Source organism: Eurypyga helias, unplaced genomic scaffold, assembly GCF_000690775.1.
Source record: "Eurypyga helias isolate BGI_N326 unplaced genomic scaffold, ASM69077v1 scaffold38675, whole genome shotgun sequence".
Lineage (NCBI taxonomy): Eukaryota > Metazoa > Chordata > Aves > Eurypygiformes > Eurypygidae > Eurypyga > Eurypyga helias.
Window position 1 is genome coordinate 1793 of NW_010251656.1, and position 27845 is coordinate 29637.

The window sequence follows — 27845 nt, forward strand, 5'->3', positions numbered from 1 at the left end:
CATGGTATGTGAGTGTACCCAGTGCTTTCATCTGCTGTGCCGGTTTCCGACTCTTACTTTCCCCTTGCGCATGCAATGTCATGAAGTGCAGCCTCCCTTTCCTCAGTTTTCTTTTTGTCACACCTTGTAAATATAACTGAGACTACTTTGTGACAGGGAGTAAATCAGTTCAACGAGTGATTAAGTTAACAATATGGGAGAAAAGACTAGGGCAGTCCAATCCCTTCTCCATATAGGTGGCGGTAACTCCACTGCCAACATTTAAAGTTCACCCTTTTGCTGTTGTGAAATCCATGAGGTAGAGAAGTGAGTCCTGGAAAACAGTGACACTTTAACGCAGCTTTATTTACTGTGCCTTCAAGGGTAACTTGCTTCCTTTATGAACAACGCTTCATTTCCCCTCCTCCAGTCCTGCCCCACAAAGTATCCCATTTAAATGATGGGGGAGATTTGAAGGAGCACTTTCATATTGCAGATGCTCTGACTAGATCTTAGTGCTAATTGCAATAGGTCAGCAATCACTGCTGACTTTCAGACATCAGTGGTTGATCTCTGAACAGCCATGGAACGATCCACTCTCTCATGGTTTTTTCTGTCTTGCTTTTTCAACAGTTACATCGCAAACCAGCGAAAATTAGAAAGTATCAATGACAATGAAGTTGGATTTTATGTTGGACTTAAAAATCTGTGAGTATATGGGATGTATATTTGATAAAGCTATTTTTTCTTTACTTCTTTTATAGAAGTAAAAAGAGACCTCATCAGAGGCCTAACTTTTTGTGTTATAGAAGACGGTTAAAGATCGTGGGATTCAGCCTTGTTGAGATTTCATCCACACTCTTATTTTAACCATTATTACTATTATACTTTCAATTATATTTTAAATGAAATAATATTCTAACAGTTTTTTGTATTTTCACAGGACCGTGGTGGATTCAGGCTTAAGATTTGTGTCCCGTCAGGCATTTGTGAAAAACGTCAACCTACAATACATGTGAGTTGGGATAGCATATGCCTTCTAAGTGAAAAATGCCTAACTTGTTAATTTAATTAATTATTAATTTATTTATCTCTTTTACCATCTCCTTCACATAAAATATTTTAACAAGATGGACTTATAATGGTCTCTGTCATTAGTAGACCCTAAATAAGATATGTATAGTAAGGAACTGGGAGAACACAGGACATGTGTAATAGCAGTGAATTGGCAGATCATAAGAACCGAACATAGGATGGTAAAAAGGCAGTCCAGTTCATTATCCTGTCTCTAACAGTGGACCCTGGCTGTGTCTTTTGTGGTGAGTATTGCAGCACAAAGAGTGCCTCTCTCAGCTGAATGCGTTGGTGCTGAGGGTATGATGTCCACACTGTGCATCACAGTTGGGGACAGGGGCTTGACTTACTCTAGGCTGGTTCAGTGAGCTGAATGTGTCTTTGTAGCTGCAGTGCAGGAGGTGCAGGTAGGGAGCACGTCTAAAGTCATTTGACCAGCCTGCGTGGCCAGAGCCTGTGGCGTGACTGAGACCTTCAGTCCTGCAAGTGGACATGACCAGAGCATTCACTTCGGAAGCTCACGCAAGAGCTGAAACTAATGCACCCAAAGCAGTATATTAGAATAAGGTTACTTTCACACCCAAACGCCATTTGTGGTTCTTGGACTTCAGGAAGAGGAGTTGGTGTCTGTGCGGCTTTTTGACTGTGTTTTTCTAGATTTAGCAAAGGCTGAACTGATCAAAGTTCTTTATAAATGTACAGAGAAAAACGATCAGCTAAAATGAAAGACTTTTAGTTTCTTTTTAATGTAAGTAAATGTCTCTGAAGGAGTGTAGTGTTGCTTTGCAACTTACACGGGAAACTGTGGGTCTAGTCCTACAGAACATTGAGATCATGTAAGAGGCTCAGTTCCCCACAGATACCCCGTTTTGCCAACTATTCACACACAAGTGTGTGTTTCAGTCCATCCCTCTTCATTAGGTATGTTCAGCATTTAACTTAACCCCTTGCTTTTGTTAAAGTCCTGATGAGATTGGGAAGGCATAAGGCCAAGCCTTGGGCTTGTAAGGTACTTCCGTGTAATGCGGAAGAGCTGTTGAACTGACCACAGGGCTGATTGCATTGCTAATGAAATGGAATCACTTTCTGCACCAGTTTTTTCCAAAGAATGGCAATCAGTTAATGTAAGGAAGTGGACGTGAGTGTCTGTATCTGCCCAAACAGTAACTACAGTTCTTAATGTGTAACCGTCGCTGGAGGAACGTGCATCAGCCCTTGTGAGCCTGTGAGGCCTAGGTACTGCTTCATCCGGTCATTGATAAACAGCTTTTAATGTAATCGGTTGGTGATATGAGGGAAGTGTCTCCTAGAGTGAATTTATGTGTTTACCTGTGTAACAATCTCTCAGTGAGTTATACTTGGAAAAGATGAAATTCCATAAAGCCAAGTGCATATGCACTGTCTGTGGAAATGTGCAATAAGGACTTGCTGGCTCAGAGGCACAGTTGCAGAGAAAGATGTAGTGGCTGTACTGGGACAGAATCTGAAAAATACCCATCTTAATAGATATTACAGAGGAGAGCAACAGAGTTATAGGGAGCTTGTAAAGCAAATAATTTCAGGAGACTCAGAGGCTGAGTATGTTCAGTCCAGTATGCAGAAGACTGAAAAGGAACATACATCTTCTGATCTTTAAGAGAAAAAAACAGTTATAATGAGAAGAGCAATCAGTTTGTTCCATGGCCATGACTACAGATTGAGAAATAATTTGTTTCATTTGAGACAAGGTAAATAGACCTTCCCAGCTGTATGGGCAAGTAGACGCTGCAAAAGGTAACTGAAACAATTGGTGGGATCCTCTTGATAGGCTTTTTTGCCTCTTTCCTTATGAATGTGGAGTTCATACAGTCACAAAGTGTCTGTGTCCCCAGTGATTGCTTCTGACCAAAACTTAAGCAAGTGTTCTGAAAACTGATCGTGGGACGGAAGAGGGAGGCCCTATTAGAGCTCCCACTTAAGGGAAAAGTATTGTTGTGTATATATGACCTTCTACGCACTACAAAATCCGTGTGGACAAAATGTCTTTAGAATATTTCAGACACAGGAAAAGCTTCAGCTGGAGCAATGAAACATAGAAGACCTATCTGTTGGTAAGCAGGATCTAGCAGATCGTGAAGCTGCTTGTTAGAAACAGATTAGGCTGACTAACATCTGTTTGGTTGATGTATATGGAATCCTGAATCAGAATACTTAAGTTATGAACCAGGAGCTTATCCAGTCTTCTACTGTGTTTTCTTTTGGTGGGGATTTAGTAATGTTAGGTACACAGGATAAGCCCAGATAAGATGGAAAATATTAAGTGGCAGCACCTGCTCTATATGCCCATGACAAAGCACTAAGTATGGAGACATTTTTTGCTGAGGCTGATCTGTTATCCCTGCAAAAAATGCATTTGTTTTGTTTTCTCTGGGAAGTCTTGATGCACACTAAAATGTTTCTGAAAGCCCCAGTGAGTCACTGCTTGTTGTCATCAGCAATAGTACTCCTGTTGACTGGCAGTGAAGTGCAGCCCTTGTTGTGGTTGGGACAGTCAAAACTATTAAGAGCTGAAATCATTTCACTTTGCAATATTAACCTCTGTGTACAGGTCTTTGCGAATTCCTGCTCTTTTTTTTTTTAAAAAAAAAAAACAACAGTTTCTTACTGTCCCATAAAGAAAACAAAAACTCCACACACTTTTCTGAAGACTGATATAACTGTATAAGCTTTAATTTTGCTAGTGATGCTATTACAGTTTTCTTTTTCTTCTGTGAAAAATCTTTTGATGTGGTTAAGGAGCTTTATTATATGAACATAATATTTATTTTGTGAATCATTTAAGAATATCAGATTATAAGGAACTTATTAATGCACATTTCCTTAAACTCTTTTTTTGTCCTTACCTTATTTTCTTGGCCAAACTTCTGTAGACCAGATATCTTTCTAGAGTTACATATGATGAAAAGATTTGAGCAGTAACATAAACAACAGGAAAATAAATGCTCTAATAGGTATTACTTAAATGTAATTAATAGCCTTGCTCATCTAATTTTGGTATTCTCACTGACCTTAGACTCAAATTAGTCAACAGTCACATTTAACAAGCTATTAAATAGTGCTAGTTTAGCATGGACATAATTTGTAAGCTTATCTGCCGCTAACAGTAATTTTAGTGGACCTGTGTAACACACATGCATGGTGTGCTGTCAATACCTTTAAACATAAAAATACATTTCACAGCAAGTGCATATTTCCAAAAATGTTAAGAAACAGCTGTTGTTATGTGCCAGGCTGTGTATAATTGCATTGCTGAATCATAGATTTGTGAGTGTAGTATATACACAGCTCTAGCTAGGTATTACACTGTGTTTGTATCTCTACATTGTTTGGGTTTAGGTAAGGCAGCCAAATGAAACCATTTGAGACCTTGCTGCAGATTTTCCCTTGCTTGCACACAGGGCTGCCTCCAGCCATAGGCAGAGCAGGCAGTTGCCTGTGGAGGGAGACTGAGCACAGCAAAATGGCCCTTTCTTCACTTCTTACCCCCCAGTTCTCCTTAAGTCTGTTCCCTCCTCTTCCTTCTTCCCTCCCCTTGCGAGGAGCTCTCTAGGGAGTAGAGGTGTGCCTGTGTTGCTAGCTGTGTGAATATTTGTGCAGTTTCTTGGGCTGCTTTTGCACTCCTCACATTGCCACAGGTTTGCTTTTAGCTGAATTAGGGCTAGCAAGTTTAAAGTGAGCTTCATATTCGTATATAAAATATGGGCACGCTTTCGACTGAATTTGAGTTCTCTGCTTAGGTATAGCTTTGGAGCTAGGCTCTGTACACGAGACTTCTTCTAGAAAAAAGGGCTTTAGAACCCCAGATGGATCTTCTCTGAGGTGCTCACCATCATCTTTTTGTGTGTAGTTGAATTGGGGGACTAATTTTTATTCTCTTTCCATGGTGAAGTGTGGTCTTACACTACTCCGTAATAAGCCTGGTAGTGACTTTTTCACTTAACATGAATTAAGGAGATGGCAGCAGGCATCTCTATAATCAATATAAAGCGTTCAGTTTATGAAAAATACATATAACATAAATTTACTCTCAAAGTGTCGTTTAAGGTGATATATCTGTAACAGTAGTCTGAAAAATTTCTATTGAATACTTGTCAGCTTGAAAAACCTTAAAGCACTGAACTACAGGGGAAGAAAAGCTACAGTCTTGGAACCACTTAATGTCTCAATCCATGATCAAGAATATAGGAATATAGGCACAGGATTTTTTTTTTTACTTTTCTTACTTTCTTTTCTTGGTGCATATAAAGCACAACAGGCAAAAATCTGAAAAGACAATTAAAGCTATCAGTATGCTTTTAGTTTTTCAAAACTGGAGTTGTTAAAAACAAAATAATGACATTTTATTCTTTTGATAGTTTTACTTAAATTATTAGTCCCACTTTCCCACTGGCTCACATGGAGTCATTGATACCTGCACAGGGTGTTCAGAAAGTAACGTACATGGTGACATTTGGGCAGTAAGTCTGGCTGATGAATCTAAACAAGTGAGGGCCTAAAGATTTGCAGTAATACTCCAAAACAAAGGGCTGGCCTGAGGCTGAATGACAAGAAGGTATAGTCATGGCACATAGTTTTCACAGCCTGCTGTCTGGTAGAGTTCATATCTCTGAAGGAGACAGCTCAGTACCTCACAAAGAGATGGGATAAGTTTGATGACACTGAGTAAGTTGAGCAAGGAGACCACGTAAGCAGCCAGGAGGAAATCCTTAGGAAAGATGGGACTTGAGTCCTGCCTGTGAAGTAGGTGGGCTATAATGTCCATGCTGGGTTACTAATAGCAAACCCTCTCCTGGAGTCAGTCTTCATGTTTTTAAGATCTTCTTGAAAATCTGATTCTCAAGGTATTATTTTCTTAAAAGAAAAAAACCCCACCCAAATCTCAGCAAATGTCTAGGGCTCTTACAGAAGATGTGGCCCCATTTTCATATTTGTATTGTGGTACTTTAATATTTAGAAGGTGTTGGTTGTAGAAAGTTTGAAATCCCTTTTCATTTGCCCTGGTCTCGAATCAGAGCTTCAGTCTGGTTCTCCCATTAGGGTTCCAGGGAAGATCACACAAAATGAAATGGCTTCATCTGGACAGAGATTTCCCCAAGGAACCCATTGTCTGATGATTAAGGAGTCCTCCTGATATGGAAGAGCAGGGTCCTCTGCTGTGTCAAACCTGATCATCACATGACCTGGAGCATGTTACATCCCACTAGAATAGTTAGTGGTGTGGGCAGCTGTCTGCAGGTAAAGCCCACTGTTTATTTGCTTGTCTTTTGGGAAAGGTAGGATTGAGTTGCTGCAGCGGTAAGAGAAGCAGGTGCTCGCCCTATTTGGCAATACTGCAGGGGCATCTGCATGTGCTGCAGTGTCAGAACTGGAGGTGTTTCCTGCATCATGAGTGAAGAGTTGCCCAAGGAGGGATGGGATTTGATATGCTTCCCATTGCCTCAGTGTTGGAGACATAAGCCCAAGTCTGTAAGAGCATTCAGCTTCTTTCTTTCAACCTCCCAACATATGGCTTATACACATTAGGGAAAAAATCATAGCGGCAGTTTTTACTTAAACATGACCCCTGTCCTACCTGCAAATTGTACTTTAATTTTGATATATCAGCTCAGGATCCATGAGATGTTTCTACCAACATCTGCCTTAGGGCAGTCCAGTTCACCTGGCTAATGAGATAGTAGCTCATCTGTTTTGCTCTCATACGTTTGGACTAGTCAGTTTGTAAACTTCAGACTGTCAGGAGGAATAAATGAGGTAATACAGCACATAAAATCCTTAAAGATTATGTTCTAAACATTTTTAGAAGATCCAACTTGTCATTTCTCTGAAAACTATCTTGTACTCGGAGATCAAGGACTGGAAGTTTCCTAGTCCTTGAACTAGGAACGGTGTTCCCTAGTCAGGGGAAAAAAAAGAGGTTTAATCCGTGGTTTTAAATGCAATGTGACTTTAACTATGGAGCCCCTAGGATGCCTTTAAAATGCCACATAAAACTACTGTGGTATTTTGGCTCACAACACTGATTTGCACTGTACTGCTGGCTGTTACACAGTTTACTGCTCTCACTATCTTTAATTGGTGGGCTGATAAGACTGTAGAAAAAGAGGAATATTATTTTGCTTTGGGGTGGAGAAAGCAATTTTGTAAGCCTGGAAGGGGAGGAGTATTTCTGATTCTTCGCTCTGCATAATGAGAGAGGACCTTTCACTTAATTACCACTGGAAACCGTAAATGCTTAATTGACATAAAAAAGCCCAATACAGGCATTTTACAGTTTTCCTTTTGATCTTCCATGTGGGTGCATATTGTACATGCAATTTGAAAAGAATAACTAAAAGGCTCTGATGTGGATATGTGCTAGCATGCGAGGAGAGCTTACGTGAGTACAGAGTGTGGTGCAGCATCAGAGAAAGGGATACACCCATTTCACTTATGAATAAATTGAGCATGTAATTAACACCTGGACTTTACAAAATACTTTTGAAACACAATTAAATCTGGTGCTTTTTTGCAATGAACAGAAGTGCTAAAAATGAAAATATTGACCCCTGCTGATTTTGATTTTGACTTTAAATAAAGACTGGATTTAAACCTTTGAAACCCATCAAACCATACAGTGAGCACCATTTCTTTAGAAATGAAGTCAAAACAATAAGGGCTTTGTAGAGCTGGTTTGAGGTCTTAATTCTTTTTAAGAGACACGAACTGTATTTTCAGTGTAAGAAGAAGCAGCTCTAATTAATGTAATCTTTCTCTTTTCCCATAGCAATTTATCGAGAAACAAGCTCTCAAGTTTGTCCAAGAAGCCTTTTCGCCATCTGGGTTTGTCTGATCTGTAAGTTGTCATTTCTTAAAATACGCTTTATTTTTGTCTGGGATGGAAGAATGAGACTTTGAAGTTGGTTCTGTTGAAGGTAGAGGTCCACCAATGGTTAGGAATGAAATTCTGATCCAAAGAAAGCAGCAATGCTAGACACTGAAATACAGATAGATTTTCATTCCAGGGCTTCAAGAAGGTCAAGTGTCTCTCTTAAAACAATGTAGAGGTCAAAGTAGCCTCTTGCCTTTAGCTTTAAAATACTTTATTGTCAGATTATTTCAAACAAAACTGCTGGTGTTTGTATGAAATATTTGAGCTAGTGAAAATACAGCCTTCTATAGATCTTCAAATGAACCCTCTCTCATATTCTTATATTGGCCCTACAGCTGCTATGCTTATGACTGGATATTGAAGAATAGTTTTATTTCTCAGATTCTTTGAGATGCGTTATGCTTTACATAATCATTTGGTAATGAAGCACTGGTAACCATATATTTGTTGAGTATTTCTGTATTACATTTTTATCCTCTGTTCCATCAAGTAGAATTTCCACATTGGTATACGTTCCAAAATTGTGGTCATCTTATGCATTGTTTGCTAATATGTGGGACTGCAAGGAGGTCTGGGAGGGCTGGGGCAGCAGGAGAGGGGGAGATCACTCTCCCGGAGCTCAGAACAGAGAGGTACTGCAAAATGGCAGTAGAAGAATTGCAACACCAGCCTTGCAAATCCTTGACCTCTTGTGGTGAACTTCAGCGCCTGAGAAATGAACAGGACAAATTACAGTGCCACAAAGACAGGTTATGCCCCTTAGGTATGTTTTGTTAATAATTAAGTTGGTATAATCACTTTCTTTACAGCCCAGGGAACATTGCTCACTGGAATTTTCTTTCATAACTTGGCAGTCGATGAGTGCTCGGATGGAGGGATTAGCTAGTTGCAGAGCACTCCCATTGCTGTAGGCCCTGCATAGCTCTGTTGGTTCTGAAGTCCCTGTTTCTTCATATGCTGTATCTAGTCCCTGCCAAAAAGCCATTGATAGTCTGTACTTGGCTGTGGGTTATGCATTTTGTACTTGCTGTGACCTAAAAAAAATAGATACAGGACTCTGCCCAGTGCAGAGTGTGAAGCTTGGGCTTCTAGTTTTTCTAAGCAGTTAGTGGAGAAATGGAGCCACCTTTGCCCCCCTCCTTGGGCTGCACAAATGTAAGAGGGGGTATGCACTAGCTTAGGAAGTTACTGCAATTTTGAAGGCATGCTTTGCGCCCAGTTTGTTGGAGTCTGTCGGCTACTGGTAACAGGTTTATTCCAAAGCCCAAAGTGAGCCACTCTTTACTCTCTCCGTCTCAGGGGAACACCTTCTGTTAGGCTGTGGGTGGAGTGAGTGCGTACACAGATTTTGAAGGTGAACAACATCAGTGTTGCTGATCTTTCTGAAGAAGTTGGTTTGCTCCTGGGCAGAAAGATGTAATAAAGGATTTGGGACAGAGAGTGAGAGGACCAAATGTTACAAATATGTGATGGGAATTATGGAAATGGCAGGGAAGTAGCGCTTAGAGGCAAAACAACTGGCTGATGTGACTTAGGAGAGAATATATTTGAGTTGTTAATACCAGAGCTCAGCAGTGACCATTCAGTGTCATGGTAGTAGAGCAGGGTAAGGATACTGGGTGTGAGCCAGACATGGGAAAAATGGATGCTGTCAAGGTTAAACTGGGTAGTATTTGAGGTATGGAAGAAAAGTGAGAGGGGAAGAAGATGAGGGAGAGAGAGAGGATACAGAATTGAGGGAGAGTGTTGTGGGTTTGGGAAAGAAAAAGAAGAACTGAGGTTATGCAAACAGAGATTGCAACCAAGTGAGATAAACAGATGTGGGGGAAGTGAGGGAAAGAAAGGGAGGAGGGGAAGCAGAGCCTTAAGGGAAGAAAAACAGTGATAAAATTAGTATCAGTTGAACAGTTCTGTTGATAATACATAGGTGGAAAATCAGAAAGAGCAGAGAAAGAAGAGTACTGGAAAGGAAAACCGAGAGGCGAATGATGCTATAAATAGCATCTCAGGAGCATCCTCTAAATCTGACAAACAAGTGTCCTGTTGTTAGCGCTCTTGTAAATCAAAACACAAAGGGATGAAAAGTTCAGGGTAGGGTGAAGTAGGAGATATTCACCAGGTAATGTAGAGAAGGAGATGCTGCTTTGAAAGACTGCTTCTTTTAGAACTGTAGCTGCAGCTGTGAAATTACAGCAAACAAGATAAAGACGTGTAATTTGCTTTTACTAGGTCAGATTCTTTCTTTCACACAAGTGTATGTGGAGAGTCATCATGCCTCTATCCAGCATCCTACCTATGATGTGCCTAACTCGCTTGGTGGGTGGAACACAAAATAAAACAGTGTAAGAACAGGAATGCTCAGCCACTGGTCAAAGGAAATCTCTCTTTTATAGGGAAGTTACAGAATGAAACAGAAGATGGGAAGTAAATCTTTCTGTTTTGAAAATTCATCTGGTAGTTTTGACTCAGGGGATCCTAATGTCCATACTGTCTCGCACAAGCATTTCTTGTCCTTGTTATAGTGATGTTAAAAGTCTAGAAGATGACTTCTGTGAATACAAATTGCTCGTTCAGAGACTTGGGAGAATGATCCCTGCAGCTGTTAATCCTCAAAAAAATGAACGTGGCTTTTGGGGGAAGAGGTTACAACTCTGATAAGCTGAGTTTTTAATGATTTTCACACTTTATGTCCTCAGGAGGCATTTATGAGAATAGGTTCTGTGAGCAACTTGAGTTTGGTTTCTGTACCTCGAAAATACCTGTGAAATTTTGTTAAGAAAACTGTTCTCCTTATAATGAGATGCCTTAAGCAGTTACTTGCACATGCTTTATTAGATCTCATCTATGCCTGCAGGAGAAAAAACAACACTGGGTCACTTCTTACATAGATATTGAGATGTTTCTGTTCATATTTTACTTGGATGTTATTGCATTACGTTTTTGTGTAGTTTTATTAAATTTTAAAAGTAGAATTTGGTAAATTTGCTAACCTGTGGTTTAAATTCCATGCAGCGTATTGTATAGCGAGATGATTTGTTTTCTGTTTCAGGGCCATTTTTTCAGTTAGTGTTTCTTCATGATATTACTTAGGGTTTTACTGTGAGGTTTTCCAGAGGGTTGTAGCGGATAAATTTTGAAGGTTAGGTAAAATTCTTTTTTATGATTAGAGTTTGTTAGAGCTTGCCTGTAATCCATGACTCTATAAAGTATTTACCATCTCAAAGTAGTAAACCATTTCTGGCATGATCTTTTTGAGGTAGCTGAGCACAGAGTCAAGTGTAGAAGGGAGGAATTTGATCTCTGCTTGATTCTTAGGAAATAAAACTGAGTTTGATGGAAAACACAGTTCTTCATGTGCTCCTGTTTTACACCAGTAAATTGGAGATAGTAGTTGAGGTCTCTGGGTGATGTCTCTGATCTATGACAGTCTGGATTCTTGGTACAAAGAGAGCTTCATTCTCTACATGGAAACCGTTATCCACTTGCAGCTTGCCTTGCACTAAGGTTACTAAATTACTAAGGTTCTCTTTCTTAGCTAAAGGGTTCAGCTTCTGCTTTCACCCAGTTGAGGGCTTGGAGTTCCCTCATCCCCCCCCTTTTTTTTTTCTCTATATACATGATGCATTCTGCATTCTAATAAGTTGGCGTTTTTTGCTATAGGATATTGGTGGACAATCCATTCAAGTGTTCCTGTGAAATTATGTGGATCAAGAAGTTTCAAGAGACCAAGTTTTACACAGAAACTCAGGATTTATATTGCACGGATGACAACAACAAGAGGACTGCCTTGCTGGATATGAAGGTCCCGAACTGCGGTAATACTCTTTTAACATAAAATTACTGCTAAGTTATTGTGAGACGGGAAGAGCAAACGTGGTTTTTTTACAACACAGCTATCAGAACGACAACAGCCCTGCTAAAGGAAAGGTTTCAATGGAGATATTAACTACTCCATGGTCTTTCACCCCATGTGAAATAATTCTGCAAGCTTGACATAAAGCTTTTCTTTTTTCCTTGATCCTTGAAGAATGGACCATTAATTAAGTGCAGGAAAACAGAACGTTGATTACAGATAACAAAAAATTGTGTGAAATGAACGTGCCTTTGTTAAACAAAATAGTAGTTCTTCCAAGCTCAATAGACAAAAAATTTTACCTCCTTGATATTTTTTTTTTATTTATGGTTAATGAAGTCTGTATTTTCCTTCAAAAATACAAAGTCTAGTGCTAGGACTATAGGAAGAAAACTCAGGAGAACTTCCTGCTAGCAGAGACAAGTTCAATTACTGTTCTTCACACAGATAGAATTTTGTGGAGTTCACTTGTAAAGGCTGTGCAAAAGAGCCATAACAAGCTTAGCTCTGTAGCATTTTGAAGCATGTTGTTTTCAGTTAGCTTTTATGGATCTGTAGACAGTGGAAAAATTATGTAACCATAAAGCTTTTTTTTTTGTATAAACCTTTGCTGCCTGTAACTGGTCCTGGGACCACTGGTGAAAGGTTTCATCCACTATTTGAGGAGATTTCTCCTCATCTGTGAACGAGGAACAGAGGATGAGTGTTGAAATTTTCAGTATGTGGAATTTGCATATGGGAAACATGTTTTCTTTTAGTGCGTCTTCCCTCTCAATATACCTTTCTCAAAGTGAACCAGTGCAGGACATAGGTTTTTAATGAAGATGACAGCACAGCCTTTTCCTAGGCATGAATAGAGAATCCCAGGTGAATGACCCTCTTGGTGAGCATGGACTATATTCTGCAAAATATGTGAAAGATCCAATGGGTGGCTCTTGTTTTCAGTATCTCTGCAAATGCTCATGTATTTAAAAGGGCAAGACTTAATAGTAATAATAAGCTAAAACAACCCACTGATGAAGATGGTTTATTTCATTCTCAGAACTTTCTGAGAGGCTAATAGGTAGAATAGAAATAGAAGAGGAATTCAGCTTTTCACATATGTGAACTTTTTCTCCTGTGAACTATATGACCCTTTTAGCTCCTTTTAATGTCAAGAGAAATTTTTGGGTGTGCAGGCCTTTGAATTTTGTTAATAAAACATATCCTAATTTTCTCTGCTAATGAAATGGTTTCATCCCATCTCCCTGATTTGTTACATTTTCTTGTTTTAGAAACTAGACAAACATGCTTTCTTCTTCGTGTGCAGGTGTTATTAATTACTTCATAATATTATACTAAGTGGCTTGTACAGTATGTGGTAAATGTCTTGGTAATACGACGTCTTGCTACTGTGTGCTGTTAATAAATCTCTTGCTGAGAAGTTGGAAAAGGACACTCTGGTTTCTTTATCATAAGGCTTTGGTTTGTAGATAATTGATGTGAAAATTAGCAAAGTTCTGTGGTACTTTACTTGTTGTTTATATCATGGAAGTGTTCATTAATGTGCTGATTAAAGTCTGGTTGCAATTTAGATGCCGTCAGCTTTGAGATTTCTTGAGCTTTAAAGTCAGGTATGCTCAATGTCTAGAAGATCCTTTCCAGCTGCAATATTAAAAGTGTCAGTCAACTATTACAATGTTGCAGAATTATGTTTTCGACTGCATTTGAAATGTATTTATGTATGATGAAAATTGTCAGATTCTTTTAAGTTTTAAATTCACACCTGATTACCATGTCAAAGGTTTTAAAGTTGCCTCTGCCACAGTAGTACTAGTAGACCCTTCTGTGTAGAGGAATGGTGTTTAGTTTTGCCATTTTTACAGCCTTTGCTGTCTTTCTATACAGCATGGGCAGCATCACCACCTAGGCCACCCTCTTTTTTTGTTTGTTTCCACCTGTTGAACAGCATTAGAAAATCAAAAAAGAGAACTAAACACTTTGTTCTTATTGTTGCTTCTGTAGTGAGGCCTGTGCTATGCCTGGGGTAAGGTCACTCAAAAGCTTGTCAGCCTGCAGATCACTCATGAGACCCCACCTGCAGAACTGCATCCAGCTGTGGAGCCCCCAACCTCAGAAGGATATAGACCGGTTGGAGTGAGTCCAGAGGAGGCCACGAAGATGCTCAGAGGGCTGGAGCCCCTCTGCTATGGGGACAGGCTGAGAGAGTTGGGCTTGTTCAGCCTGGAGAAGAGAAGGCTCCGGGGAGACCTTATTGCACCTTCCAGTACCTGAAGGGGCTACAAGGAAGATGGGGGGGACTTTTTACAAGAGCCTGTAGTGACAGGACAAGGGGGAATGGGTTTAAATTGAAAGCAGGGAGGTTTAGATTGGATGTCAGGAAGAAGTTCTTCATGGAGAGGGTGATGAGGCCCCGTGTCCTGGTTCTCTGGGCCCTGGTTGCCCAGAGAAGCTGTGGATGCCTCATCCCTGGAAGTGTTCAAGGCCAGGCTGGATGAGGCTTTGAGCAACCTGGTCTAGTGGAAGGTGTCCCTGCCCATGGCAGGGGGGTTGGAACTAGATGGTCTTTAAGATCCCTTCCAACCCGAACCATTCTATGATTCTGTGATTCTGTGATCACCTGGAGTTCAGTGAGTGCCGAGGAGGTAAGAACATGACTTTGGGACTGATCATTAAGGTGTTGTTGCTCCCTCTGGTAGGCATTCAGTTACTCAGCTGCCATCACTGAACTCACTGATACCAAAAGAATCCATTTTTTTTCTGTTTGAGAGAGACCTAGCTTCTACAGCTGTGTGCAGTCCCATGTGGATTTTTTGTTGCTCTGTATCTCCACCTGGTAATGACATTTTGCCTTGCCTGGTCAATTTAGTTGATCAGATTGTTTTATATATGCTGGTGTGGTGCTTGATCTGCCTTTCAATTTTGCTTATTATCCCAGCTTTGTATGCTTATTTAACATATATTGTTGCTGCAGATGTTTTCTTTCTTGTCATTGGTCATGCGTGATAGCTAAAGTCTGCTGAACAAAGTGGCAAATTAGTCTCATGTACCAATTTGTTGTACATATAACAAACCTATGTTCAGACTGGCTGTTTGTTTACATAACACAGCGGAAATATTGTCTGATCCAGGAACTATGGGATTTTTGAATGCTGACATTTTTTCTCTCTTTCCTTGTGCATGAAGTGCTGTGGTGTGTATGACTGAAAAAAATTTGGAGGTTGTTGTAATGTAGAATCACAGTGTAAAGAGATGGGTTGCCCATTTCTTGCTCGGATGGGAAAGCCATGGATTTTTACACTCAGTTGTTCAGATGACTACAAATGGACTGGACTGGATCTGGCTTCATTTCAGTCCCTTTCTGGTGAGGCTAGACTTTTGTCCTATTGGTAATAAGTAAATGGTAATATCAGACTAGAGGCAGGTGGCTATAAATTCTAAGGGGGAGTGGGGGGAAGGCAAACTGAAGGATTGATGTGTTTGTTTCTTTGAATTTACAGAAAAGATTTGTCATATTAGTGAGTCAATAAAATAAGCATTAAATCTTAGGCAATCACAGTACAATGCAGTCCAAAACCACAAGAAACGGAATAATCCAGTGGGTGATGACATTTTTTTCCATTATCAGCTAGACTTCACAGATAAGACTCTCAGAAGGAGAACATTACAGGCAGAATGAAGTGAGTTTTAAAAAAGCCTTAAGCATTCTCTGTGTTTGCCTTTCAGAATATTCATGGGCTTTCTAGCCTGTGTTGTTTATTTTGGCTCAAGAACTCGCTGTTATGCATGATGTATGGTGGCAAACTTCTTATTTTTCTGTAAGAGTTTTAATTCTTATCTGTGGTCATGGGCTGCATGTAAAATGTTTTTTTTATGAGAGTTTTGACAGTAATGGGGTTTCACTGTTACTCTAAAGCTGAGTTAGAATTTTCCAAAATTAATTTAAACCATTTTAATTATTCCAGCTTTTAAATGAAAATTAATAATGTATGGATGTTTGAAAAGGCAGCAGAAATCTTATTTTCAAAGACACGTACATAACTTCCTTATGAGCATGCACACTTACATTCGTTCATGAAGCAACCAGTAAGTTTTATAAAGATGTCTAGGCATATGATACATAAATCAGGGTTTGTGAATGATAGTTGAGTGTATGTGATGCACATGAACATCTCATATTTAAAATAATAAACAGAATTTTGTTTTGTAATTCTGATTCAATTTCTGCTTTAACTTGAATGGAGCAGGTTTATAATAAGGGAAAGAAACCTGTCTTGATCACTCAAGTATTGTTCCTGAAGTCAGTGCATTGTGCAGGTTTGCAGAGGTACTCTCTATGCCTGACTTGACACATCTCTGCAAGTAGGAACTAACTGATCTACTGAAGGAGAATGGCTATCTGGCTGTTGGCTGGCAGAATTATTACTTTGCTCTTACAACGTAACTAGATGAGTCTGACGACTAGATAACTGTATTCTGAAGTCACTTTAAAAGTGGAGACATTTCATGAGGGCATCTGTTCAGCCATGTACTTGGTATATGATATGCTATATATCAAGAGTGAAACCCATCATTTAATCAGTTACCTAGTTCCCTGAAAATGTTCCTGTTTCAGGATCACATTTTATCACGTTGCAATATATGACAGGTCAGCATTATTTTCAGTGTTTCCTGTATATACATGAAGTTGACCAGATAAGGATACAGGAATTGCAACTGCATTACATGAACTTAGTTAATAAGAAGACCTTTGTTTGCAGAAGCTAGGTTAGGCCTCTTTAACTTGCATTAGAAAGGCTACTTAGCTCTCACTCAGTTCATCAGTTTAGCTCTGTCTGCAGTCCAACTGCACTGTATGTATTTGGTTTTCTCATGAAAGTTGTGGATAAACTGAAGCTTAAATACCAGTTAAGAACAATTTCTCTAGATGTAATTTAATTTCCTTAACCATTCAGGGAATTTGAGAGAATACATGGCTGGGTACCTTCAGGAGACTGCTAGCAAGGGAAGTGTTGATGAGGTTGACAGCCTCATAGAAACATGTAATCTGAAAATTCTTGCAGACATACTCTTGATACTAATATGGGTGATGAGGCTGATTAAAGGATTCAGGTGCTACAAGATCCTTTCTTATTCCTACTAGAACACAGGTCAGGCTTAGGAAACTTAAGGGAAAGGTCCTGGACAGAAGTTAAGGAGCTGATAGAAGCACTTCATCTGGTTTGAACTGTCAGCATCAGCCTTGAAAGCCTCTGGGCAGGTTGACTGCAGAAGATGGCTTGCTCTCCAAGGGTATTTGTTGTGCACGGCTGCTGGTGGTTTTTGCCCATAGCATTCACGACGGCATTTGAAGCCCTGGATGGGATGACAGTTCTGTGGAGGCTGCGTTTCTTGCTCTAATTGTGAAGATGAATTAGCAAGTTTCGTGGCCTTTGCCATAGCCCATGCTGGCTGTACTTATAGAATTCTGCTTCTAGTGATAATTTCAGTTAAGCAGGGAGTGATGGAGTGTTTAAAGGCAAAGTAAGGGTGTTTTGGCTCTGGGAAAGCATACTTTAGAGACTCATCATCTTCTGGTAGAGACTGTACTTGTTTAATTATTTTCTGTAAAGGTTCCCAGCTGAATGTGACAATCAGGCGTATCATGATTGGAGGCAGATTTCTTTTCGTTTTTTAGAATATTTGGGTGGTTCAGTGAGCTGCCACATCACTCATTCTGCTTCCCAACAGAAAGATGTTCCTCCATAGACTAACGAGGTGGGTGTTGTGAGTGTCAGATCTGGCGCAGTAAGAAAATGAGAGTTGGACTTCTAAGAAGGCATGCTGAAGCAGCAAGCACATAGCAAGAGGAGGTTCAAAAAGAGCTTGTTCAGTGTTCATATGCCTACCAACTGCTCATTAGGAAATGCTGAAGGCATGGGAAAGTCCTAAACTCTGGTCTGACTGACTCTTAGGGCTTTGGCGAGAAGCCTCTACATTTGGACTCGGTCTCTCCCAACGGTAGGATTTTGTGCTTTTTCTTTCAAAAGGGCATAAAAAGAGCTGCTCCTTTGTTCTTGTTGTTGTTGCTTTGGGTTTTTGGGGTTTTTTTTAGATTAAAAGAAAAAAGTGGTGGCTACAGGAGGAAATTTTGTCATTGTCTCTGGACTGAGGTTCCATTCAGGAATCTAACTTACAACTTTGGGGATAACACCCTCACCACCAGCCTGTAGAGTGTTTGAGTCTATTCTAGCTTAACTCTGTGAGAGCTATGCAAAATACCATGGCCATTATCGAAAACACCCATCAAGATTTGCTGTGCCACATGGTGAGCGTATCTCTCACCAGTGGTTATTTAGTGCTCTATTTAATGGCCATGTATTCTAAAAAATTGAAAAGGCTAAGATCTGGAACAATTTCTTTAGTTTACATTGACATTCAGTGGGCAGAGTGTGGAAATATGCTGGCAAAAAGGATCATAATCCAGGGATCCTTTTCTTATTTCCCCCTCATACTTTTCCAATTAGTGCCCTTACTTTTCATTTTAATCCAAGGGAAATTTCCAGTTGTGTTGTGCGTGATGGTGAAGTTACAGTGGAGAAATGGCGAGTAGTGCCAGGAGGTTAGAGCAGTGAAATGAGAGGTTGTGAGCTTCTCTTCCCTGTAGTTGGGGAGGAAAGTAATCTTTGGGCTCCGGAAAAAAAGAAGATATATGAGAGATGATATTTTTTTAACATGTTCCTCATTTCTGCTAAGTCTGTATTGTATTTGCCTAACATACTTTTTTTATTATTTTCATTGAATATGTTTGTGTTTGTCATCCTGGAATAACTTCTGCAATTACGTCTAGGTAGAGAGCATTTTGATTTTGTGGTTGTGATGCAACAGGAATTGGAAACAAGGATTTATGTTTCTTTAATTCATGTTTTGCATATACACTTTTGGGGTATCCTGTTTACAGTGCTCTAAACATGCAGACAAGCTGATTTTTGGCCCTGTCATTCTGCAGACTTCAGTGGAAACATGCCCATTTAGCCCATGGCTGAAATTTGGCTCAGAGCTTGTTGGCTGCAGACAGTTGCTAAGTGAAACACAGGTGGTGTATCACATATCCAACAACTCCTGGCTTTATTAGCTAGAATTACTAGAAAGTGGGTTTGGGTTTTTGGGGGTTTTTTTGTTGTTGTTGTGGTGGTGGGTTTTTTTTTGTTGTTGTTGTTGTTTTGTAAACCCATACAAGCCCATAGGAAAAGATGTTTGGAATTTGTAAACATTATTTTCAAATAACGCAGAATTTTAATAGAATTATGTAAGAAAACTCTGTTTTTCTTACATCTTACATTGATGCAACCTGTTCCGAGCCAGTAAGACCTCTGATATTTGCAGCTCCCTGTGCACAATTCTTGACAAACTGCATTGTCAACCGTCCTGTTTTCAGGATACAGACAGTGCAAGTAGTGGGTGTTACCAAGCTGTACTGTAGTGCTGTAATTAGTTGTATGTTTTCTCCTTAGGGAGAAAAATCAAAACCATAGGTGCCGAGACCCGTGGACTCTACTGAAACCTTACATGAGGCAAGCAGACTGGATTTGGGCCACTTTATTTTACAAATTACAGGGGATATTTTATAAATTCTGTAGTCTGCCTTTACATTGTTCAGTTAGATTGATGGTTGCAGTCTTAGAATTAATGTAATCATTCTGGGTCTGGTATACTTATTAAAAAAGATGAGTAAGGATTTCAGTTAAGGGTTGAAATACCTTATTAAAATTCAGATGCTGTTGGCTAGTCTTGAGAAAAAAAATATCAATATTTTCTTGGTAACTGCTTGTTCTTACCTGCTGTGATTTAACCCCAGCCAGCACTACACAGCATCTCGCTCACCTCTCCCCCCACCGCCACTAATGGAGGAGGAGAATCAGTGGAGAAGACAAGCGAACTCATGGGTTGAGATAAAAACAGTTTAATAATTGAATATAAATAAATAAAATAGTGATACTAGTAATACTAACGTTACTGATAATAAGTAATGAAAATAATGGAAAAGAAAACAAATTATACAACTGCTCACCACCCGCCAACTGACCCAGAGCCAGAGAGAGGGAAGAATCCCCCTGGCCTAACCCCCAACTTATATACTGAACATGACATTTTATGGAATGAAATATCCCTTTGATCAGCTTGGGTTTGCTGTCCTGGCTATGTCCCCTCTAAGCTTCTTTTAGAAAAAAGAGAATTCCTTGAGTTGACATAAACATTCCTTAGCAACAACTAAAAACATTTGTATGCTATCTATATTATTCTCAGCACAGGCAAAACATAGCCTCCTACTAGCTACTGTGAGGAAAACTAACTCTATCCCAATTAAAAGCAGCACATCATCACAGAACAGGTTGACCTGCAAAAATATGCCAAGCAAAAAAAGGGATGTTGTGGGCCACACTGCAAACCATTTAGTGACACTGCATCATGGCTGAAGCCCTGGGATTTTGTTGACAGGCCGTTGAAAATCAGGGGCTTAGCGTGCAAAAGATGGCATGAATGAATGTCATACTGCATTTATGGTATTCTCTGAGGTGTTCATTTCTTCATCATGTCATTTCTTAGGTATTAGTGAGGCTAATTGACCATATTGAGAGAATTTTTTGGTAAAGGTTTTTGAGCAGCTGAACAAATCCCAGAACTGAACAGTTGAAAGCTGAAGCTAAAAAAGTCAATCTGGGAATAATTTTGTAAAAATTTTTTTAACTGTGAAGATAGTTAACCCGTGAAACAACATCTTGAGTGTAATGGTAGATTCTTCCGCCTTGCTTTAAGATCTTTGTCTAAAAGTTGCTGTATTGTACTAGAGCATTAACTTGTTGTTAATTAACTTGTTGTTAATTAACTTGGTGTTGAGAGTTTTGTTGCAGACTACAGAGTTTGTATTAATACTCAGTTATTTCTTAATTAGGTTAAATCATTCCTTTGACATGTAGTGACAGTCTGACTCTACCAAGGCCAGTGTGAGTTTTCTGTGGAAAGTAGTAACTAGCAGCATGAGGACTCTGAAAGCCCTCTAGGAATTTAGGCACATTCTTTTTATTCATTTCCGTTGACAGTTGTGGAGCCAAATGCTGTAGTAAACTTTGAAAATTTCATCCAAAGTATTTGGTTTTGTGATTGCTGGAGTCCCAGCTGTGCACAGTGAAGATATGACCTATTCCCTAGTGATGCTTTACGGTTCCTCTGTCTGATGGCCTCAGGCCATCGGTTTGCACTAGTGATGGTCTCTGGAGGTAAATAAACCCCCCCTACTTAAAAGAGGGTTTGTTTCTTCTGAAGCATGAAACAATATTTGGAGAGACTCACCTGATATAAATGCGTTCCTCCTGCTTGTTTCTTGTGTTCAGTGTGTGCTGGGGTGAAGGAAGTGATCGCTTATTGTTATCCAGAGCTGCCTATTCCTGGGAATAAAGTGTTACCAGTTTGAATATGAGAACAGAGATTCTGTGTGTGATGAAATAACATAGCTGTTATTCACCCATACATAATGAAACACATGGATTTGAGTGTACGCTTTCATCTGTTGAACTGCGTAACTTGTACATTAGTTTAAAATTATCAGTAGCAGGTTCTGTCCTCCCACTTTCGTAGAGGTTGAAAAGCTTTGGATAGATTATTGAGAAGAACAGGGAGTTGAGAAAATGAAATAAAACAGAGTAGTCTTAGGAAGAGCATTCAGAAACTCTCTTTTCTCTGTCCCATCAGAACAGGAGGGCACTCAGTGAACTTGAATGCTGCGAATTTCAGAACTGGCAAGAGGAAGTGGATCTTTTATATGGCCTGGACAGTGTGCCTGTGAAACTCATTGCTGCAGAAGGCTGTTAAGGCCAAGAATATAGCAAACTTAAAAAAGAAATTGGATACCAGCAGGGTTATTACTGATATCCAGAATTATAATAATTAATGCTATCAAAGTTTGAAAGAGCTATTGTGTTTCAAGCTTTGGGGCACAGGGTAATCTCTGTCTGACAGATATCAAGATGAGACTTGTGGAAGGATGATGTCATGTCTACCTTCCATGGGCTTTTATGCCACAATCTAAACTTACTATGCTGGAAGTATACAAAAGTATTTGAACGTGTTGTCTGATTGCTTGGATCGATTACTGTATACAAAGTTCTTTAAGATGTACATCCATATCAACAGCAGTGATAGTCATCTAAAACACTGTACTTAACCAAATTAAGTCAGGAGTAAATGCAGCATGGTTAGATATCTTTGTAATTGTGTAGGTGTCAAAATGCTACTGACTTCTATGAATGGTCTCATGCTATACTGAGCATACATAGCAAGTGTATGTGTCTGTTAGGGTGCATTGTGGTTTTTCAAGTACAGTTATTCTTCAGTACAGGTTTTGCTGTTAGTCTCATAGCATTATTGGTAGATCCCATGTATCACATTTTCTCGATACGAGGTCTTTACTGTCTGCTTTTTCCAAACTGACCCACTTCTCAACTCTTCTGTATTCTGCTGTTGAGCAGTATGGGTGCCACTGGAAATAAAAGCCAAGTTAAAGTTTACTAACTAAAGTTACCCAACGAGAAAAAATTAATCCCAAGGCAATTAGTGTATGTGTCTCCCACCCATTTCTTATGACTGGGAACGGGAGTAGAAGAAAACACACAATAATGTGATCTCTTCTCTTCTCTTCTCTTCTCTTCTCTTCTCTTCTCTTCTCTTCTCTTCTCTTCTCTTCTCTTCTCTTCTCTTCTCTTCTCTTCTCTTCTCTTCTCTTCTCTTCTCTTCTCTTCTCTTCTCTTCTCTTCTCTTCTCTTCTCTTCTCTTCTCTTCTCTTCTCTTCTCTTCTCTTCTCTTCTCTTCTCTTCTCTTCTCTTCTCTTCTCTTCTCTTCTCTTCTCTTCTCTTCTCTTCTCTTCTCTTCTCTTCTCTTCTCTTTTCTCTTCTCTTCTCTTTTCTCTCCTCTTCTCTCCTCTTCTCTCCTCTTCTCTCCTCTTCTCTTCTCTCTCCTCTCTCCTCTCTCCTCTCTCCTCTCTTCTTCACTCTACTCACTTCTTTTTGCTGCAAGGTTTTCTGTCAGGTCTTGCAACTGGTTTTTAGTGTAACTTTAGGACTCTATAGAAAAATAAGCAGTATTATTTTATAACCGTCTGACAGGATACAAACATGATGTAGCTGTTTCCCTCAGAGGTGTAACACCAACATGACATGTGCAGACTTTTGCAAATAGACAGAACAAGATCTAATTCTGGATGGGAACCAGACCCCGTACCAGAGGAATTAAACTTGAGTTGCCTATCCTGTAAATAAACACACTGCAGGAAGAAGTTGACTCAGAACTTAACAGCTATTAAAGGAAGGCTATAAGGGACCAAAGTTGTTTTTATTTTTGCTTGCAAGAGAGGTTTCATGTGAAATGATGTGTTAGTAAGAACTGTGCAGGCTTGCACAGTGAAACGCTATTCTGTCATGTAGATCCTTTCCCAAGTGCTACGGCCAGGAAGAAGTGTGGACCTTTAATCTCTTGCATGTTCAGGTCTGGCAAGAGTAGTTGGAATGGTTTTCAGAGGTGGTGTGGAAGTGTAACTTTATAAAGCAAATGATCTCATTACTTCTCTCCTTGTTCCCTAACCAGCATAATTAATATCCAAATGTTCCCTATGATTAGTTTTATTTCCTGCCCAGCTAGTTGACAGACACTGCTGCGATTTGAATTCACAGCAGGCGAGAGCAGATGGCTACCTTCGCTAACAGATTACTGCATCAAAGAGTACAAACTGTCCAGCTCGTCTCAATGAACTTCAACATATGATTTATAAAGTGAACGTAATAGAAGAAATCCATGGTGCCTATAACGGGAATCATATTACAGCACTACTTAAAGCACTGGGAGAATTGCCTAAGCAGTTATTGTATACTTGTGGTGATCTTCAAATCTTATTAGACAAGAAAGCATTGCCTGGAAAATTATTTGTCTTCTCTTTGATATTACTTCTTCTCATTTAGTTTTATGGAACTAATTAAACTTAAAGGGAGATTTCCAATATATATGGCTTCTGTGGAAGTTTTAGCAAGCATATTAATGTGTTCACACTGATTTGGTAGTTAATTGTTTGTATGGGACTTTTTACATAAGCAAAAAAGTCTTTTGAACTTGTATACCTGCAAGTCCATGATGAAACTACTGTACTCTTTACTGAAAAACAGGACTGAAAAAAGGGATCTGTGATTTCAGAAAAAGAAAAGTCATGGCAAGATCATGCATACATATGCAGCAAAGCAGATAAACTTGATTATTTGAGATGATAAATTGCAAGTAAAACTTGCCTGGAACAGCTGATGACAAATGCCTCATTAAGGACGCCAGGGCTTTTTACAGTGTAGCAGCTCCAAATGATGGCACAGTATCTTTTAAGAAAGATATTTTTAGCATGTTGCATAGTTTTTTGCTATATGAGTAAATATGAATTGTGAGGTCCTTTCTGCCTGAAGTCTATTGATATTGCGGGCGTTATTTTTGAAGAGGGTCAGTCTGTAATTCCTTGCAGTTTTTAAAGTATTCAACACGTATTGACTCTCGTGGAAACTCCCATTGCTTTGGGTGCAGAAGAATGAGCTACTTAAACGGAGTTATTTATAGCTTCGTGAGAAGGAGGGGGAGAGTCCTGATTCTTGCAAAATCTCGGCTTGTTTCCTGGTGAGTGGTACCATCTCACTGCTTTTCTGCCTTCCTGAGGGCAATAACGAAGTGTGCTGAGGTGTCCTGGATTGCAGCTCTGTGCAATTGCTATCCCTCTCTTCCATCCTTTCTCTCAGCCGGTTTGATCCATGCAGTGCTCTGTTTCCCTCGCTTTGTACTTCAGATCTAGGTTTTGCCCTGCTGTGAGCTGCGTCTCTGCATGAGAGGGAGGGCTGCAATCTCTTGTGTGATACTGGGAGCGAATGGGAATTTCCTGTTAGTGTGATGGACAACAGTGGGAATGCCACAGTATCAGTTCATGGAAAACAGAAGTCCTTTGCAGCGTTACAGAGATACAGATCAAATATCCTGTTTTAAAGAATAAGGGAAGGTTTTTTCCTTTCGTTTTGAAGTGAAAAATTGAAGTTACGATAACTTCTGATGGTCCACCTGAAATATTTCCCTATATAATTAGCTTAATGTATTTACACATGCAGTAATGTTTTCTTAAGATATGAAGCAAAGGAGGCACAGAAAAATGTTAGATAGGAGCTTAAAGATCACGGTTATGTTTCCAAAGATGCTGTTTGTACTCCCTGACTGAACAGTAACTGACCATAGTGAAAATCTGATTTAGTGGTGGTTTTGCTTGCATTTATACAGCTTGCTTAGAATCAAGCAGTGTCTATTTCTGCAAGTACAAATGCATGTGGGTTTTTTTTTGTTGTTGTTTCTATCATAGATTTGCCCTCAGCAAACTTAAGCAATTACAACATCACCGTGGTGGAAGGGAAGAGCATCACATTGTACTGTGATACTACTGGCGGGCCACCCCCTAATGTGACCTGGGTGCTCACTAATCTTGTTTCAAACCATGAGGTAAGTTTCATATTCAAGTACATGACAATTCAGAGACAGGAGATTCCTGCCGAAAGTTGGAATGAAGGTTCATGTCCAGGTTTAGTTGACTTTTTATTAAAAAAGCTGAAATAGGAAATTAATTTGGGGCTACGTTTGTTTTACAGTTACTTTCAATCCAGGGTGACTGCTACAGTGCTTTTGGAGAATGTCAGACATTCTCTCCTCGAGACTCTGATTTGCATTTTGGTTTTTGGATGTTCACCTGTAAATGGGAGTACTGTAATTTTTTTGGAAGCAATGTGGTGTATCGGGATACTGGAACACAAAGGCTTTTTTATTATCACTACTTGTATACAGAGAATAATCTACCTTAATCATGAAAAAAGCTTTGTGCCTCTAATTTTATTATATTTTCATGCCATAAGCTTGGTGTGGTGGAATTTGATTATAAATACTACTTCGTGTTCTGTTTAGTTTTCCTTCAACAAGCAAAACAACAACAGGAAGCATTTGAAATCGAAATGAAGGTTTTACTGGAAATAATGGCAAGTTTCTTTAATGAAATATGAAGAGGTTTCCAAATCATATAAGCAGGGGGAATTTTGTTTTCTGAGGTCTTTGTATTCTATATCCCTACCTTAGACTGTGTGCACACTGGAGGTACAATGATGAAGTTCTTCCTGATGGAAGTGTTGAGAAGAAGCATATAAGCAGATGTTCAACATGCAGCTGCTGACCTCTTAAATTGCCATTATTTATACTGTGGAGAAGACCCTCTGTTTTTGCAATTTTATGGCATTGTCTTTCCCACATTCATGATGGCGCAGACTGCCTAAAGCTTCCTGGTCTGTACAAAATGTGGGATTCCAAAACTGTTCCTTCAGTGTGGAAGAGATGGGACCTTTGGGATCTCATAATCCTTGTACCTTCTTCTTTGAGGTCATCATACCAGGACTGTATACAATTTGACTAGCCTGTCTTTCAGCTCTCAGAGCTCTGCAGAGCTCTAGTTTTATTTTAAAAATTTTCTCTAACCTGTAAAACTACCCAAAGGCATCAGTCGTCATCAAGAATAAGAAATTAAAACAGTTTAAAAACCTATTCCAAGTTTGCGATTTCTTTCTTCTGGGTTTTTTTGTTTGTTTGTTTTTGAGTTACGTGCCAAAACAAGTGTGGGATGCTGTTCAGAAAGTGAGATGACCTCATTTTTTGACCCTCCTGTCTTTGAAATGCCATGGTCAGTTTGCTTCAAGCTTTCCAGAAAGATTCAATCCTGGCATAACTTAATCTTTGGATTTCAGAGGAGCTCATAATACAGGCTAGCTACAACCTTAACCGTGGACCACAGTAGCCTTTTCAGTAGCGGAAGAATGAGTGCCTTTAAAACCTCATTTGCCATTCACAACTATTCTTCCCTTTTCTTTGAGTGTTGGTTTTGGTTTCTTTTCTCTCACTTCCATATCTCAGTTTCTGCCTCCCTTTTCTTCACCTCCTATGCTGCTTTTGCTTGTTTTCTCTCTCTTTACTGTTTTACATAGACGTTAAAGACAGTTAAAACTAAACTCTACTCCTGCAAAGCTAACTGTATGCTCTCAGTTCTTGTGCTGATGTATCATCCGATTGATGTTGGTTAGATTTTCCTCACTCTACATTTCAGCTCTGAGCCTACGGTTTGAGCCCCTCTGCTTTCAGTCCAGCACTGAGCACTGCTCACCTCTGAGATTTGGGCATAGAGAAATGTGTAAAGGGCTGTTTGCTTTTCCACTCACCTCCCACTGAAACCAAAGGGACGTTTAGCTGAAGTGGAGTTAAAGTGTCAGCTCGAGGTTCAAAATGCTGGTCACACAGGACTGTATGCTGGAGTGCTCCCACAAGTCGCTGTTAACTGCCACTGAAAGACACTGTGGGGCTATGCAGATGCAGTGCGCTGTTTGTGTTCTGTGCAGCACTGAAGTGTATGGGTACCCTAAGAAAAGTACCTCAAAAGTTATTTTAAAAAAATGATCCTAATTATTGTTTATTTTCTGAACGTGTTTTGGTTCCTTTCCTTTTAAAGGAAATAGTCTTGTATTTTATGAAAATTTCATGTATGGAAGTAATAATTATTTGGAGATTATATGAATGGCCTGATTTAAGAAAACCAGTGTCTTTAACAACCGTGTTTGATAGCTCCACCCCACCCCTCAATTCAGCCTTATTTGCTTTATTCACTGTTGCATAGCTGCATATTCGATATGGCATTTAAGGCTGTAAATGGGCACTGAGTTTTCTAAGAATCATAAGAATCAAGATTTCTAATAATCATAAATCTTACCTTAATTAGTCTGTGCTTAAACATATAAAACCGTACTTGGGCAGTAGCTTAGGTAGTAGAAGGTATGTAATTTCTCATGTAAGGTTTCATGACAAGAAGCTTTGAAGAGAAATATGGCTAAGGAGGAGGGAGAAGGCACATTGTTGTCAAGGTACAGTACAGCTCAGAAGGCAGCAGTGGAAGAGATGTCAAGTGTA

At 39.5% G+C, this 27845-nt stretch overlaps 1 protein-coding gene across 1 annotated transcript in view; it reads left to right on the forward strand.

Moving 5' to 3' along the window:
• Nucleotides 1-618: 618 nt before the first annotated feature.
• The window catches only part of NTRK2 (neurotrophic tyrosine kinase, receptor, type 2), a gene marked incomplete at its 3' end in the record, with an annotated part of 143353 nt that continues 116126 nt past the window's right edge, over nucleotides 619-27845 (forward strand). The window contains exons 1-5 of the mRNA XM_010152097.1: nucleotides 619-687; nucleotides 923-994; nucleotides 7856-7924; nucleotides 11621-11775; nucleotides 25216-25352. Of these exons, the coding sequence (XP_010150399.1) occupies nucleotides 11661-11775; nucleotides 25216-25352 (252 nt within the window). The remainder of the gene's footprint in view (nucleotides 688-922; nucleotides 995-7855; nucleotides 7925-11620; nucleotides 11776-25215; nucleotides 25353-27845) is intronic.